The sequence below is a fragment of the Cydia splendana genome, chromosome Z (assembly GCF_910591565.1).
Source record: "Cydia splendana chromosome Z, ilCydSple1.2, whole genome shotgun sequence".
Taxonomy (NCBI): Eukaryota; Metazoa; Arthropoda; class Insecta; order Lepidoptera; family Tortricidae; genus Cydia; species Cydia splendana.
Window position 1 is genome coordinate 25,419,512 of NC_085987.1, and position 16,421 is coordinate 25,435,932.

The window sequence follows — 16,421 nt, forward strand, 5'->3', positions numbered from 1 at the left end:
GTCCTTTTACTAAGAAAACTTTTTTGCAATAACTTAAAAACAGCTGGATCGATTATATTCGCTGTAGTTTTTATTGAAAGTAATTACTAAGCTTTTGTTTTACGATTTTTTCATATTTTTTGGGCCCATGGTTCAAAAGTTAGAGGGCGGGGGGGGGGAGACAATTTTTTTTTCGGAGCGAGTATATCAGAAAATAATCACTATTTTTTTTGGAGCGAGACATGAGCACCTTTATATTCGTAGTTGACTACGGAACCCTAAAAAGGATGTTTAATATACATTATATACCTAGGTGAAATATTCTTATCTCAGCTTTTATACCATGCCATTTATTTGAGTTTTTTTTTATATTTCTGTCACATTTTTTAATTCGTTATTTTGGAGGATTTATTATATTTACGGAGTTATTTTGCTTCGAAAACGGTCAAGTTATAATTCGTGTGAAGTTTTAAAAAAACGTGAAACAGTTATTGTAAAGTAACTTGAAATTTGACGCAGCATCTTTTGGATGCAAACATTATTTAGTCTAACTAAAGCTAAATTAAAAAACTGCCTCGGTAAAATTCGCCCGCGAGTTTCTCCTTGAAGTCGTTTAAAATTATCGACCCGATTTTTGTTAATTATATTGATACAAAGCAGCTATTTAATTATTTAATAACATTTAACTACTACCTATGTAGGTACTTTCAGTCACAAAGGTTTTGCCTGATAAAATGTAATACAAAGCCTTCAATAAAAAAGTAAGACATGATTTGAAAGCGTGCTTTATACTGCTCAAAACGTAATTATAATTACTAAAATTAGTTTAAAATTTAGATCGCGACTTCTTTACTCCTTGTTTGCTTTGGGATTGTCGTTGGACTAAAATATTTTATCACTAGCATTTAGTTTTCCAACAAGACTGTACTTCAGCTAATAAATACCCTTCAAACTTCTTACTTCTTCTTTGTACTCCTTACTAATTGTATGTTATTTTTAATATGTCTTTTTGTACAATAAAGAGTTTACTACTACTACTACTACTACAAACTTAGGGTACTTTTCAGGAACACGCTTATTTTTCACTGCCATCGAGTAGGCTTGGTAAATCATGAACAGTTGCAATTTACGCAGTCCAATACACATAAATTATATATCTAAAGAAAGATAAAAGACCCGGTATTTGTTTTATGTAGGATGCGACCATGTTAAAAAGAAAAATAAATAAATAGGGATCAAAATAACCTTGAACAGGCCACGTATTTTTTGCATGTTTATTTACAACTTTTTTCTTAATATTACATAGAATTAAGCAAAACTGAGACAGCAAATTACGACATATTGTAAGTAAAGTAATTCACCATTAAATGAACTTTCAACCCATGTATATGAATAATAATGGATCTGTACCTAACTATAACTTTTTATCAGTAAAAAACTTTGTGACATAACTTATGACCTGACTTAGTACTATAGCTGTTTTTACCTATGTACATATTTTTTATTTATTTATATGAGCCTAGAGTGTCCCACTGCTGGGCAAAGGCCTCCCTCCTCCCTTTCCACGTATCCCGGTCTTGACCCGTCTCCCACCAGTTCCTGTCAAAGGCGTCGAGGTCATCTCGCCAACGCCTTCGAGGTTTGCCGCGACCCCCGGTTTGATGTGGGACCCAATTGGTTGCTGTTTTAGCCCACAAGTCATCCGGCATACGGCAAACGTGTCCCGCCCAGTCCCACTTCAGCTTGGCGGCTGTTTCAGCCGCATCAGCTATTTGGGTTGTGGAGCGTAGTATAGTGTTTCTGATGCGATCGGTCAACTTCACGCCGAGAATACTACGCTCCATGGCGCGTTGACAAACCTTGAGGGTGGATTTCTGAACTTTTGTCAAGGACCAAGTCTGTGCTCCGTAGGTCAGGAAGAATGCACATGTCCATGAGCTTTCGTTTTAGAGAAATAGGGAAATCTCCCTTCATTTGCTCTTTCATAGACCAATAGCTTTTCCAGGCACTTCCGGTTCGTCTTGCGACCTCCTTGTCCTGTCATGTACATAAATATGTCTATGTACATAAATATTTATTACTTTCAAGTCACACACTTTTTATTGTATGGTTAACTCGTTCGCGCCTTTTCTCAACTCAAAATTTGCATTTGATTACTTTGTCTTACATATGAATAAAATGCAACTTTGCTGTCGGTTTTCGAACAATCAAGAGAGCCTTTTAGGCCAAACAAAGTAGATAAAAAAAAGCGATTTTAGGAATTAATTCCCAGCAAGCTAGAAATCATTTTAATACGTTCACTAGGTCCTAAATTCGTATAATCCGAGTTTGCTCCATCCCAGGAGGTGTGGATAAATTTTGGGGGCCTTGAGAGATACATTTTACCTTGGATTGACAAAACCACTCAATGTAGAAGGAACCTACCGTCAAAATCAATGTTACTACTAGCAAGGTTGTTGTGGATCAGACACTGGTAAAAAAAACTGATTTTGACACGATTTTACAAAAAAAAAAAGAAATTCAAAGTGGCGGCCATTTTTTACAAATTTTCCGTTGGACGTACCGTTTTTGAACTACAAGCAAAAACTGAAAAAGAGCAAACATTTTTCCACAACTCCTGGAATGGAGCAAACTCAGATTACGCAAATTTAGAACCAGTGGAACCAAATGAAGGTATTAGGACGATTTCCAGCTTGCTAGGAATTAATTCCTGGAAAAAATCTAATTTGATTGGCCTATCTATTTACCAGTTGGTGTGGTGAAAAAAAAACATTTTCGCATTAAGCTTAAACGGCGTCTCCGTTTCAGCTCATTCGTGCTCGCTCGGTCGATAAATGCGTATGTCTTTTCTGGACGCATAGGTAGACTAGCGGCTCTACGACCTGCAAACCTCGCGAAGTCTTGGACCTCCGTCATTATGAAAAAATCCAATAATTTTGAAAAATGCAACCTGTACAGGAGAAGAGCTGAACATGCGAAAACATTTATGTCTAAGCTCGGAGACGTTTCGCTCGCGTTTCGTGCTCGCTCGGAAAACAATACGGAAAAGATGTGATTGTTTTATTTGATGCGTGATAGGTATTTGCAAAATTTAAAAAACCTAAAAAATATCAAAATTCTATCTTCTTATTATAGTGTACTCCTTACGCTTTAAAAAACCGCAAATCGATGTACAGTTTAGACTTTTGGCACACGCATACTAGAAGTCAATACAAAATGTTTGACCCGCAATTCCTAAAAAAAAATCCCTTAGGAGTGCTGAGTGATTGTTTTTTTTTTGTATGGAAGAAAAAACAATTTTTTTAAGAAAGCTATCGTGTGTGGTATCACATCAAAGGGCTTTTTGAGGCGATTCTAAAAATATACCACATCATTACATTTCAGCCATTTTTTTTTTAATAAAAACCTAAATAATTTTCATAACATACCAAGTTTCGGCTTCTCCAGATACGATATGGCTGATTTTTTTGTACATTATACCACAAATGATACGTGTAATCCTCATATCTAACCCCAAGAAAGCAATTTTGAAAATAATTTCATTTAGTTTTTTTTTTTTTTTTTTTTCAATATTACAACTGTATCAACAGTTCTAATTCAGTACCTATTTTACGAGACTTATGGAACTGTACTGCAGATGCGGTGCATATTAATCATAAAATGATACGTAATATCCATATATCCAACGGGGAATACCTCTTTAACCCTTTTACTGCGCCTTTTCATCAGCTGGTATAGTTTTGTGTGAAAAACTAAACAAATTATACCAACTGATTTTAACGGCTTACTCTGTGATTGCATATTAGGTACCTACAAGCTTCTATTTATTTTCACCTGCACATTATGTCTGTACCTATCTAATAAAATGTTAGAACTTTTTTTCCGGTATAGGATTGAGGTCAATTTGTATGTATAGGTGGAGGTCAGATGAAAATAAAATATTATAGTGTCATTGAGCTGTTCAGATTCGGATGAATGAGCCTGTAAAACACATTGCATCCCTATTGGTTTGAGGTTGAGGTTCGTTAGTGGCTACACATGTGTGTATAGGAAGTATAGTAAAAGTTTTGAAAAATAATCATTGCATTTATGATATTACTAGGCCAAGGTCAAAATAAATTGCCACATACTGTAGGTAATTAGGTACAGTCAGCAGCAGAAGTTGCTAAGCGGGCCAGGTGTTCAAAATGATCTTGACGCGACTTTATTGTTAAGAGAATAAGAGCGTGTCTAGGTAATTTTGAACACCTGACCCGCTTAGCAACTTCTGCTGCTGACTGTACTAATGGAAATGGAAATTTCTAATCTTAATATCTGCAGGATTTCGAATAAACACTTATTCCAGGGATAATATTTAATATATTTTTATACTTAATATTTTTTCCTAAACGGCAATTTTTAACAAGTAAGTACTTAATCTTTTTTATCAGTTACACTAACGTCAACAATATTTTCTTTTTACATTTTGAGAGAGAATGCAGTCAGTCAGTAAGGTAAGTACCTTCTTTTTCATATGTGACGTCCCACGGTCAAAGGTACCTTATGGCGGGTATGGAGTTATGCATACCCCAGTAATCTACAATAAATAAGCTATCGATAACACAAAAGATCAACCTTCTAGGTTGCGTAGTTACAGAGATATGATTTTTTGAAAATAATGTTGTGAAATTAGCAACTTTACGATAGAGAAGTTTTAAGTTTAGCCGCCTAAAAAACTATGTTCCTGAAGTAAGTTACATAGTTGACTACAAATAATAATACCTTATATATCTGAGATTAAAAAAATATTGCGACTTGTTCTGTAATGCAAATAGAAACTTTTGATATCGACTGATTTATGTGTATACTAACCAATCTCTTGAAAATAAAGTTTTATTTCATTTTCACGATTGATTGCAATGAGCTCTCAAGATTTAAATTTTATCTATTAGAAAACGACACTGACAGACAGTTTAAGCAAAAAACAATACCGATTTAGAGGTGAAAATGTATTTTCTGACTTTTTCATATAAAATCACAAAATTCAATATTTTTACTTTTAATGTGACACACAATCAATTTTTCTGAGCACATATGAAAGAAATTCTGTCATTCAAATGAAATAAATCCTAAAACCCCAACTAAATACTATATTTAACCCCTTATGCCACTTTAAACTTACATAACAATAACAGTATTTGCTCCATACATTTACGAAAAGGTACCTTATGGAAATAAATCTAATAATACATCACTACAAAATATCAATCATATTACAGTTTATCTTTTATGAATAGAAGATATTAATTTACATTAAACTGCCCCAAATTTAATTAGTTCTTCGTCATAATAATCTTAAAAAAGACCAATAATTTGTATGTAATGAAAAGGTACCTTGTGATTAAGTTACATGATGAGGCATGATGATGATGGAACAGTTAGGATAAACTAATAATATTTTGGGGTTAAGATGGTATAAATCGTCTATTTCTTATCAATAATATATTTCGGTTGCTATTGAAGATAAGCGGCATTGAGGTTCAATGACCTCAGATATTCCATAAGGTAATGCGTCGGGTATTGGCATTTTTCAGCAAACCAATGGCTGATTTACTGCATGCGACCAAACCAAATGAAGATTATTCTAGTTAAGAAAGACTTGACGAGAGTAACTTTGGTATAATAGCAGGCTACTTGGATTTGTGATGTCGGTCGATGTACGGTTATAATATTTGCGAGGCGCCCCAACCAGAACTGAAATTATCAAATTAGTTTTGCAGAATGCTAATACAGTTCTCTACCAAACTTCTTTTCCCGTATTGACTAGTTTTTTTGGGAATTTTCAATCTTTTTTCCATAAGGTACCTTTTCTACTAAACTCTGAGACGACATTACTAGGCTTATAACTAACTTATAACAAAAATAAAAACAGGTAAACAAACGTTACGCATTAAGGTTTCAGATCACACAATAAAAAAAAATTGAGCATTTTTTCACCTCTTTACAAAACATTTCATATCTCCGAAACTAGAAACCCTCATAAGGTACCTTTTCCCGTGGAACGTCACATATTATCTAAAAATGTTATGGTAGTAGGTACCTTTGGCATCAGGCATCAGGCAATACACAAGTGTGTCCGATTATTTAAGATTAACTGTGAAAGAATAATAAAAAAAGAACTGTGTATAGGTTACGATAAATATCTAATAGCCGACGAGCGCTTAATATCAAATGATAGTCGCAGAGTTATTATAATGAATATAATTAAATTACAGATGTATTGACTCACGCATAGAATTAAAATATACCTACAACCTTTAATTACTTATATCCATAAAGAAAAGTATCTCGAGAGAGTGATCAAAGTTTCATACGATCAGAGAACATTGCGTCTGACTCGGAAAGGGACAAACCTTAAATATGTATGCGACTGGCCACAATCTTTACCGCGTGTGGTATGAAAACTCAAGCTTTTAAGATGTACATGTTGAAAAGAAGCCTGGCTAGAGCCGCGGCGGCGAGCAAGGTAGCGCACTCTTCGCTTCCGCTACGGCTTCCCGCCGCTTCCGCGCTAATCGGGTTTGTTGTAGCCGTCTTCACACGCCAGAAACGAGGCCTATCATATAAATACGAAATATGTAGGTACATATAATGTATATAGTGCAACGACTGAACAAACGAGACTAATTTAAATATACAAAATACACCTAGGCCCAGACTTTATATTTATTCTTAAATAAAAGGATGATTGTCTTGAGGAACAAAACAGAAAGAAATATTAAATAATCATTGATATGAGTGATTACGATGTACTCGTATGTATATAAATAAGCAATGAGTTTCTGATACAAGTTTACCAGCTACATAATAGAAATGACCTGGTTTCATCACGCGCCAACACACAATGTCACTGTCATGTCTGAACTTCATTTCGGTTTGACGAGCTAAGTTCGAACGGATCGAGGATGCATTGTAACTAGTGAAAGGCACCAATCGCCAAAACAAAGAACTCTCGATGAACCGAAAAGTTCCATCCGACAGCGGGTTGCGCTCGGGCACTTTCTCTTTTTTCGCGGCTCTCTCGCATCCGCGTCCACGGCCGCGGGCCAGGAGCGGGCGGAGAAAGTGCTGCGAGCTTCCTGGTCGCGAGAAGCGCGGGACATAAGCGACGAAGGTGCGAGCCACTGACCGTTGACGAAAACGTGCTGTCTCCAGATGTGATACTGGCTCCAACGGTCGTCGTCCTGGGCGTGCGCGTGGCCGTGCTGCAGCTGGGGCAGCGTGGGCAGCGGCGGGTGAGGCGCGGGCGGCAGCAGCTGCGGTGGCGGCGCCGGTGGCCCGAGCGGCTGAAGGGCTTGCGGGTGCTGGTACTCCATGAGAACGAGTCGAGGCGCTCCGCGACGCACTCGCTCAGTGTTCACTCATCGCGACGCGGACGCTGCGGGGACGCGCGGGGCGTGCGATCGCGGCGGTGTGCGGCGCGCGACAGGCCGACGCGCGATTGCACGCGTGCTGCCTCCCTCCCGCGCCCTCTCACTCCCACCTCTAACACTCCCCCCTGTCCACTCTTGCCTCTCACTTGTCAGACCTCCACCCGCTTCCTCCACTTCCTCTGCATGCGGCATAGTTTTTAATTACAGTGACATAATACGATGCGCGATCACTCTCCACGCGATAACTGATTACTGGTCGCGCGCATGTTATGTGTACACACGAGTGCACGTGTCGTACCTCGCTTGTAAACAAAGCGAACTGCTCTCTCGACTCTTTCCACCTACCACCTGTTTGGTGTGACAATTTCATCACTATAATAATGTCTTAAAATGTTCAGTAGTTTGTATTTGATTCTAATTTAAATAAAAGCAGGATGGACCCGCGCGCGTTCATGTCTTTCGTATGTAACTTAGGAACCTGCGCCAATAAAGGAATAATAAAAATAACGATGGGCCTTCTTGTGCAGGTACCTTACATAGTCCTTGCTGGCTATGCTAAATCAATCCTCGTCTGATAAACCCCCACCCCCCACTTACTCTTACAAGAAGAAGCTTACTCGTATGTTTCATGATTACACTCTTTAGTCATTATTAATTATTAATATCATCTACCTAGAAAAATCATTCGATACTTTAAATTTAAATTTTAACTGCGGGTGGTTCACATTATACATCGCAAGTAAAAATGACTCGCAAGTAAAAATTTAAGTACATATTTAGTTATTATTATACAGTTAATAACTAAGTAGGTATATATTATATTTACAGCTATTTAACTGATTATAAGTTTAACTTTGTTATTTTAAGTAGGTACCTACCTAAGAATTAAAACATTTAAAAACTGTTTGAGCCATTTAAAAAGGTGTTAATTAATGAAATTTGAAAGTAACTTTATACGTACTTTTGTAAAGTTTGTATAACAAAAAACCTAGTTAAATCATGTGATAAGCATCTAAGCACTATCATTAGGCGTATATCAGTACCTATATATAAATATTGAGAAGTCAGTGAGGCTAGCAGCAGTAGCAGCTACCCAGGCAGCTGTGAGCAGCGAGCGCTGATAGCGGGGACAATGGTGTTTTCCTTAGGCCAGATGTGCGCCGCCGTCGCTGACTCACAAGGTTTTCAGGAATTTCACAATAGCTTGCACTTGCTATACCTACACCTCATTGACTCTTTAAGTCCATATTTGTAATTGTAATCCTTTTAATTTATGAATAAGTATTTACTTACAGAATTACTAAACCAATAAGTACCTACTTAAGTCAGATTTTTGTAGCACGGTCCAATTTCAACTTAGAATACTCTCCAGTGATGTGTCTGCCACTGTCCGATGATATAAAATAAATGTTAAATTCCCGTCACCCCAAGACTGTACATTTATATTTATAGTAAATATATTTAAGCCAATATATGGTGTACATTTTTAGGGGAGGGGGGCGCTCTTAACTTAAGTGAATTTAAGCTACTAGGCCTAGCTTGGTACCGTTTTCGTATAAATCTGGGATGCCGAATTAATTATATGGTGGTATCATATTGAAACCATTCCGAAGCGAACACATGTAATATGAAAAAAAAACATTTTTTTATTCCTCTTCACGCTTAGACCGCTGAAGTAATTTAGTTACAAGTTTGATATAGATAGCTTGAGTCCCGGGGAAGATCATGGGAAAGTTTTTATCTCAAAAATCATCCCTTAAGGGTGTGAAAAGGGTGGTGGAAGTTTGTATGGTGAGTCAATAACAGCTGAACCGATTTAGATGACTTATTTCAAAATGATACCAAACTTGACTTAGATCCTAAACATAAACAATTATTAACCTACATAGTGCACTAATTAGGTATTATCGCGTTGAAGGATGATCCCTATGACAGTTCATTTTTAAATGCTGTCACATTAAATGTCTGTAGACACTTTTTTGAAATTTAACACGTTTAATTTATATATAAATGTAACATCTATGTAATAAGAAACATACTTCATCAATATTATTTTTAATCAAGCCAAACTAAAAGATACTTGAAGGATCTCTCATAGAGACCATCATACGAATCATTAGGAATTACATGTATAATATTTAGGTATGTAATCGCTGAATGATGTTTCAGTTAATAATAAATTATAGTTAGGCGCACCGCGCCCGAGCCGCCCCGATAACCCGCCAGGCTATCACCGCTCTAAAATGGAACTCGAACTTGAACTCTACACTACTGCCCGCTGTAAGTAGCCTATTTGCATGTAACTACTCGGTTTATTGTGTAACTTATGTTATGGGAACACAACTGAATGCCTCAATCGCATATTTATCTTATGTTAAATACATGCAGCAGAATTTGAAGGTAGGTACTAGTATATTTTTAAGACAGTTACTTAAGTTCTAAATTAGCATTAGATACCTAGATACCTACGTTATTTAAAATACTTAACAATTATGTTCCGTTTATATATAGGTGGAACAATTATTGACCGTGCAATGTTAGTTGCTCGACGCGTGACGTGTTGGATGTCCATTCCATAACGTCTCCTAAATGCAGTACGCGGCGCGACTGAGCGACTGAATTTCTGTCCTGAAGATGAAATCTATGCGTCGTTTATACAGTTTGTGTCTTGTTTGTTTATGTTCGATTATAATATTTATAATAGTTGATGTGATCTTAGGGGAATGTGCAGCGCGGTGGTACACCGGCAGGCGGTGTCGGCGCACGAGGCAGACGCGGCCAGCGGACCGTGAAGCGCTGATTGCTGCGGCCATTGTCTCGTACTGACCTTTGCCACGACTAGCAGGAGACCAACTTCTCACAAGACGACACGCCACGCTCTATCCCAATTTCAACGGTATATCATGTCATTATGTACATAAAAATATAAAATATACTTAATTTAGCACGCAAATCTTTCTACGTTAAACGCGGGATCCCCGGCCGATAATGAACCAGAAATTTAATTAAATTACCGATAGCTGCATAATATAATATACATTTAAAAAAGAAAACTTAATAAACTTAATTAATAGATCACAGGTACATAAGTAACATGAAATTAAGTTAAGTAATAAAGTAATAAATAAAGATATAAAGAAAAAAAAAATGTTAAATCATTACATCTAAAACCAATAGGTATTTTATAGTGCGATCATATTATGAGACTTTCGCCGCAATAGAACTATGTACCTATAATATAATTTTTTTGGAGTACAAATAATAAGAGCTATATGCAACCGTCATGAGACGCCGATTCATTTTAGAGCTACATATATGCAACCTAGAATGTACTGTATTAATGGCCAAATTTTATTTAAACCGTAATTGCTTACTACAAGCTTGACATTGGAATGCGATCAGAGGCGTTGCGGTCCAAAACTGCGGGCTTAAGTTTCACTTTCATGAGCAGTGCCGAGGAGGGCGGGGAGGGGGACGGCGCCCGCGCAGCTCACAAGGCCACAAAAAATAAGCTACTTTTCCTTTCTCAAAAACACCAACACTTTCACCTGCGCCGAAACTCGTGAGATAGTCAACTAAGCCGATCCTACTCGGAGAAAGAATTAACCTTGTGCAGTTCGCAGTTTTCACTATCGACCGCCGAGCGTCGTTTATGTAACTAATGTTTACATTCAGGCAAAACATGACCTTACTACTTACTCCGAGGGTGACATAATTATTACAGAAAGTACAATACCCTCTTTATCTACACATTTGTATACACAAATCTATTTTTACATTTGAATAAAAATATCGTCTAATTATTAGTTAGGTACCGATTACGACTGGTTCTAAATATGGTTATTTATAAATACCTATACCTACCTATATTTAATATTGCGTATATTAATAAAAAGAGGGAGTCTTCCGAGACTTATACGGCAGAGAAAGTCGTGGGCAAGCCGTGTGCGGGTTTACAATTATTGTATTTTTGTAAGATTTACAGAAATTTTAACCTTAGGTACGTAATAAGTTCTTATTTCCAGTTTAAGCTATTATGTAGTACCTACTTAGTAAACATTAAAATTTTAAATATTAATATTTCGTTAAAACATGTTTTCCATATCAATGCAGTTTTCGTGTCATAGGGCAACAAATTGACTTGTTTTATTAATATCACAGGCTATGGGCAAAATTAAACTTCGTTGTGGCTTAAGGTGGGATCAGACGGTTCACTCGGATGAATGTTCACTCGAGTGAATGTTTCATTTTCCTTTCATTCCACGTTCACACGGCTGCTGGAAAGATTATTCATTTTTTCTTTTCTTTCACTATGTCGTCGAATGAAGTTGTGCATCTTAGTATAAGTTTAATTTGTGATCATTTAATAAAGTTTTTAACAAACAAGATGCAAAGAAACCGTCGTCGGTAATGGCTGCGACTTTGGATCGCAAGAAGAAATTTATTTGGAGCCTTGAATAGAGAACTAGCCGATGAAGATCCGAAATCGTATTGCAATCATTTGCGGATGACTTAAAGTAATTTTATAGAACTTCTATTATTAGTAATAGATCCGTTAATAGCGAAAGAAAACACTTTAATGAGAGACATTATACCTAGCCGAATAAAACTCCAAATTGTACTGCGATACCTTGCTACTGGCGATTGTTTTGGAACTCTGGGATATTTATACAGAGTAGGTACCTAGAATTACCATATATCCTACTTTGTTCATTCCACTTGAACACCATTTTATTGCTTTTACGTTATCTTTGTCTAGCTAGATAGTAGGTAGTATACCCACAGGATTCGGGAAATATATGCAAAATCCGAATGAACGTTCATTTTTGTGTTCACACTGTTCATTTTTTGTTCATTCGGAGTGCGAGTAAAAGATGCCGAATGAAAATATCCAACATTGTTGGATTCTTTCACTAATGAATTCATTTTTCATTTTTGGTTCATTTTGTATTCAGACGTGTCATTTTGAGTGAAAGATGAATAATAAAACTAGAAAATGAACAAAAAATGAACCGTCTGATCCCACCTTTACTGACTAAATCAGCTGCCATCCCTGAACATGCTGACGTTTTTAGATCATAAATTAGACGAGACGTGGAGATTATAAAGTAGACCCAGAACTACGGTGAAAACATATGTAATACTACTGAATGCGCATTCAGTAGTAGAAAGTAGAAGTGGTCGTACGGCAACCTTCGACATAAGGCGGCCGCGTGGGGTCTAGATAGAACTGCCTAAAAATAATGTGTAAGTTCACACCAGTAACACCTACAGCCTACATGTGCAGTACGTAGTAGGAGTTATTGCGGAGAGGAGAGCCGTCGTGACGCGGCAGTGCCAATGTCAGGGTTGGCGGCGGATTGTTATCGGACGCGTTATCGGCCCATTGTGGCGCGAGTTAAAATAACACTCGTGTTTACATTGCCCATGCAGGCCTACACACCTGGCATATACAACCATTTGACGACATAGGCATACGCGAAATATAGCCAACTCTTTGATACTAGTAAGAATTTTAAGAGAAATTGAATTTTGTTTTGTCGTTAAATTGCGTGTAACGAATTATGGGGTTATAATTCCACAGGTTAAGTTAGATAGTACGTGGCACTTGCAACACATAAACAATGATAATAAGATACTAAATGAGTAATTAAATTTAATATTGAAGACGAACTAAACCGATTTACACATTCAGTGATTATTTAATATCGATTTACACATTCAGTGATTATTTAATATCGATTAAATTAATCACAGAATGTGTAAATCGGTTTAGTTCGTCTTTAATATGATAATGACATGATTCTGTTAAAGTAGTACGTTCAATTATCGAATCGAACGTAAAAAGTACTTTAACAGAGGAGTGTGAAATCATACCATCATTAGATAAAAAAAATCGCCCCAGTAATTTACGTACCTTAGACTATCTACCCTCATATACAACACCAAAAAGTAACAATGTATACGGTAAAAGAGTAATTGAATTTCTACTCCCATATATATTAAACACCTTACCGTATGATCTATCTATGAATCTATGAATTTACAGTATGATCTCATTAACATTGTTGAAAATCACGGCAAATGTATGCCAATCCTAAAAAAATACTACCTAAGTCTAGACTAATGTATAAAATAGAAGCAGAGATTTTGATATTCATAGATTCATTTAAGTTTACCGAAACACAACTAAGCATGTAATAAATAATAATAGTACTAAGTATTAATTAATAATCGCGGATTGGACCGCGCGATCTCGCCAACTATTACATAAACCCTAGAGGTTTCCAATAGTGATGCCACTATTGGAAATTGCATGTAAAAATTGTATTAAAATTTAAAGTGAATAAATAAACTTAAAAAAAAAAAAAACAAACTACAGAACACACAGACACAAGTCACAAACAAGACAGAGACAGAATTGTAAGTATACCTACATCAATTACCTTGCAGTCATCCAAGAACGTTGTATTTTGTAAATGGCTGTTAGTAATGTATTTTGTAAACGCATTCACTGCCGCAATAACCTACTAGGGTAAGACCTCCAGTGAATGAACACTTAAGCAATTTTCCAAGTTTGAAAAATCATTTCTCAGCATTCATTAATAATTGGAAGAATGAATTGCAATTTAATGAATCCTCATTTATTAAATAAGAAAGGAATTTCTGCAATTATTTATTACTTTTATAGTTTTTGAGTAATAGCAAAATTTATCAAAAACTACCCAAAAACCGAATGAATGAACATAAAATCCAGTGAATGAACACCACAAAACCCAGTAAATGAACATTATTTAGATCTTTTTAATCAGCACTAAAAAAATCATTTTTAACACAAAAACTGTTTCCTGCTCTATTTTAGTAGGTATAGCGAAAGCGGTAATATCTTTATATCCCCTCCATATTTAATTCAAACATATTAGAATGTAATAAAATGATGGTTTTTCACAAATAACACAGAAACCTGTTACATATTAATAGGAAAAAGAGAATAAATCTTGAAAACAAGAAATAACGTGCATATTTTGATGTAAAAAGGTCAGGCTCAGCAAATAATGCTTAAAATAATAAACTTGTCATTGCATTGTTCGTGGTTACAGTGTTCATACATAGAATTAGTAGAAATCTAATAAATGAACAAGCCAAATTTTGTATTGTTCATACATAGGCATGAAAAATCTAGTAAATGGACTATAGAAATTTGGTTTGTTCCAATACTGGCTGAAAGAATCGGAATCGTTTTCTATGCAGAATCACAAAAAACAAGCTAAATACCACTTCGTTTACATATAAATTTAGAAAAAAAATTATATCTAGACGACACCAGTAAATGAACACACTTTTCATTTACTGGTTTCAGAACATTTGATTAGCCAGTAATGGAACTATAAAAAATAAAGACTTAATCGCATAATACGCTGACAAACTGTACATTTATTGAAGGTTTAACTCTTAATCTAACCAATAAACGTAACTTTGTACAGGTAAACATTAAATAAGCACTTCATATGTTGCTCCAAACGTACACTGTTCATATCTGGGATTTAATTTTTCCATACAAAACTTCAATACCAGAAACACGTAAACTTCAAACACCAGTCACATTCAAACTGGTCGAAAATAAATTTATCGCGGGTTGCCATTGCATAGGAAATAGAGTCGTTAATAAGTAAAAAAATACGACAATTGGTAGAAATTGCTATATTTCTTATTTTAGACAAAAAACGTGATTTTGTTCAATCACTGGGAGGTGTTCATTCACTGGAGGGTTTACCCTACCTACCATTTGATTTACTTACGTAGGTACGAGATTTATACACTTGCGCCGATGGTAACAAAGCGTCGTCACTTTTCAAGGTTAAGAATGCTGTAAGTACCTAGTAATAAATCGCAACGAACACAATTACATTGGCCCCTCCGCCCCTCCATGCGGCTGGGTCTATTTTCTCATCAATATCAACAGTGAGTGACAACCGGCTCGCACACGAGGTAAGCTGGAAGGAAATTGACTGACTCACATTTTACCTTGTCTATTTTAGACGGATAATACATACATATTGGGTAATAATTTAATCTTATTTGGTCAGAAACATTTGTCTAATAGGAAAAAAATTATTGCTATAATAGTTGAAATCGTCGTTGTGATCTCCATACAATTTATAACCTTAATGAGTTTTTGGCAAGAATTTCAGTTTTGGTGCCTACCTACAAGCTTTTATCAATGATTGTACTTTTCTTACCGCAGCAGGCAACTAATACCCATAAAGACAGTTCTAAAAACCCCAAACACAATTAGGTTGCGTTGTTTCATAACAGAGTTCCTATGGCCACCTCTCCATCATCAGATCAGCTCGATGGTACCATAATATTGCATTGTCACCCGACTTACATATGTATGCACATTTTCGGCTCAGTCGGTAATCGCCTAATCGGGAAGTGGGTCAAATTTATCTTCCTAGATTTTCCCCACACTAACAAAATAACTAACAGGGCAAGTTAATAGTACATTACTACAGAGGCCGGGACGAAAGGGGTTGCCGGCCGAAGACATATAGACAGGATAGGTCTGAGCGCGGGCAACCCCATTTCCCGCCGAGGTATGTATAGTGCTTTTCTCAAACATGCAATGAAATAAATAAAATAAAAAATCCACGAAACCCAAATTTTATTTATAGAAAAAACTAAAAGTAAAGTACACCCAAAATATAACCAACACGTACCTATATCATTATCACGCGTATGTTTTACACGAGTCGTGTATTTTTACTACCCGTATATTTTCATGTATCTTTGATTTTTTCGCCTTGTATCCGTCTGACTGTCGTTTTCGTCACATAAGTTTACATAGTCTTTCATGTTGATATCATGTTTCACATACATCGTTTATGCTTTATGCACGGAGTAAATAAGTATAATTTCCACAGTGTTGACGAATTTGTAGTTACATTCATTTAAAATATGCCACAAAACTGTTTCTAATAAACTGTAAGCCATTTTTCTTAGTTTCTCAAATAATAAAATTGCCATAAG

The 16,421-nt window shown here is 36.1% G+C and overlaps 1 protein-coding gene across 9 annotated transcripts in view; it reads right to left on the bottom strand.

Annotated features, from left to right (window-relative positions):
* The window catches only part of LOC134804858 (hepatic leukemia factor), a 148,908-nt gene that overhangs the window by 22,936 nt on the left and 109,551 nt on the right, over window positions 1–16,421 (bottom strand). Inside the window, exon 1 of one of the 9 annotated variants that reach the window (XM_063778144.1) lies at window positions 7,148–7,621. The exons of 5 other annotated variants lie outside the window; for them this stretch is intronic. In XM_063778144.1, coding sequence (XP_063634214.1) covers window positions 7,148–7,334 — 187 coding nt within the window. In that variant the 5' untranslated portion in view covers window positions 7,335–7,621. Of the gene's footprint in view, window positions 1–7,147; window positions 7,622–16,421 lie in introns of those variants that run through there. 3 more of the 9 variants (XM_063778146.1, XM_063778145.1, XM_063778147.1) reach the window with 3 other exon arrangements.